This window comes from Octodon degus, unplaced genomic scaffold (genome assembly GCF_000260255.1).
Source record: "Octodon degus isolate 3935 unplaced genomic scaffold, OctDeg1.0 scaffold00098, whole genome shotgun sequence".
In the NCBI taxonomy this organism is placed as follows: domain Eukaryota; kingdom Metazoa; phylum Chordata; class Mammalia; order Rodentia; family Octodontidae; genus Octodon; species Octodon degus.
In genome coordinates this window covers 9,880,804-9,881,939 of record NW_004524674.1, presented here as the reverse complement: position 1 = coordinate 9,881,939, position 1,136 = coordinate 9,880,804, and the positions used below count along the sequence as shown (strand labels likewise).

At 38.3% G+C, this 1,136-nt stretch overlaps 1 protein-coding gene across 4 annotated transcripts in view; it reads right to left on the bottom strand.

The window, feature by feature from the left end:
* Window positions 1–1,136, bottom strand: part of Fkbp15 (FK506 binding protein 15) — an 84,173-nt gene that overhangs the window by 54,646 nt on the left and 28,391 nt on the right. For all 4 annotated transcript variants that reach the window (XM_023723198.1, XM_023723197.1, XM_023723199.1 and 1 more), the window contains exon 3: window positions 401–550. In XM_023723198.1, the coding sequence (XP_023578966.1) occupies window positions 401–550 (150 nt within the window). The remainder of the gene's footprint in view (window positions 1–400; window positions 551–1,136) is intronic.

The window sequence follows — 1,136 nt, the reverse complement described above, 5'->3', positions numbered from 1 at the left end:
TTTTTCTGTCAAATCATATTGCTTTTAAGGTCTTAATATTAAAACAACAAACTCCATATTACTTATAGTACCTGCTACAAGAAAAACTGGAACACTCCTAACAACTAAGATCTAATGCCAAAAGAATATATCCAAGTTTAAAACTAACATAGAAGACGTGTAACAATTGGTAAAAATAATACCTGGGAAATTGGTTTCCACTTGGCCTAGGTAGAAGACAAGAAGTGGCAATATGCAGATTTTACACGTAACAATTTCATGAATATGCCCTAAAAGCAGTTGTGAGGCAGGGCTAAGGCAGGGCTCCTAAGAGATTTCTATTTGCCAAAAGTTAATACCTTCCATGTGAATAATCTTTGAGTCCTTAAATTATAAAACCTTGCAGAGTACACTCTCTTACCTGGCCCAGAACATGATTCTGAAAAAGCCAGCCAGTGTAGGCCACTTCCAAAGAATCTCCCACTTCTACTGCAGAGCCCTCTGCCACAACGAGGTCCTGAGACAGCACTGCTTCCAAGGAGGAGGTGCTGTTGCACTTGGCAATGCATACCTGCAAAACAAAAATCAAAACGTTAATTTGGCGCATACTCAAAAAGTACTCATTCCTTTGTCAGGTGTGGTGGCACATAACTGTAATCTCAGCACTTGGGAGGCCAAGGCAGGAGGATTGCCATGAGTTCCACAAGAGCCTAGGCTGTGCAGTCATTGTAAATGCTGGCAAAGGTATAGTGAGAGAACTGATATGAATGTGAAATTCCTTTGACTTGAACTCTGAAAATAAAGTATAAGGAAATGGGGGAGGCAGGATATACTCATTTCTCAAATACGCACTTCAGTATCATTTATTGTACAGACGGAAAAACAACATAAAAATAAGGAAGTAGCTAAGTAATTAAGGAACACCTGTTATGGACTAAGTGTGCTGAAATTCTAACCTCCAATGTGCTGGTATTAGGAGGTGGTGGCTTTTAGGAGGTACTTAAGTCATGACCTTACTGTCTTGATTTCAATAATAAGCAATTTGGAGGGACACATACATTCAAAGCATAGTTAAAACTGCATAACACAATCTTCAAAACGTTTCAAATATTTTTTCATGAAATGAAAGAAGACAAAATAAACAAGATACAGAACCA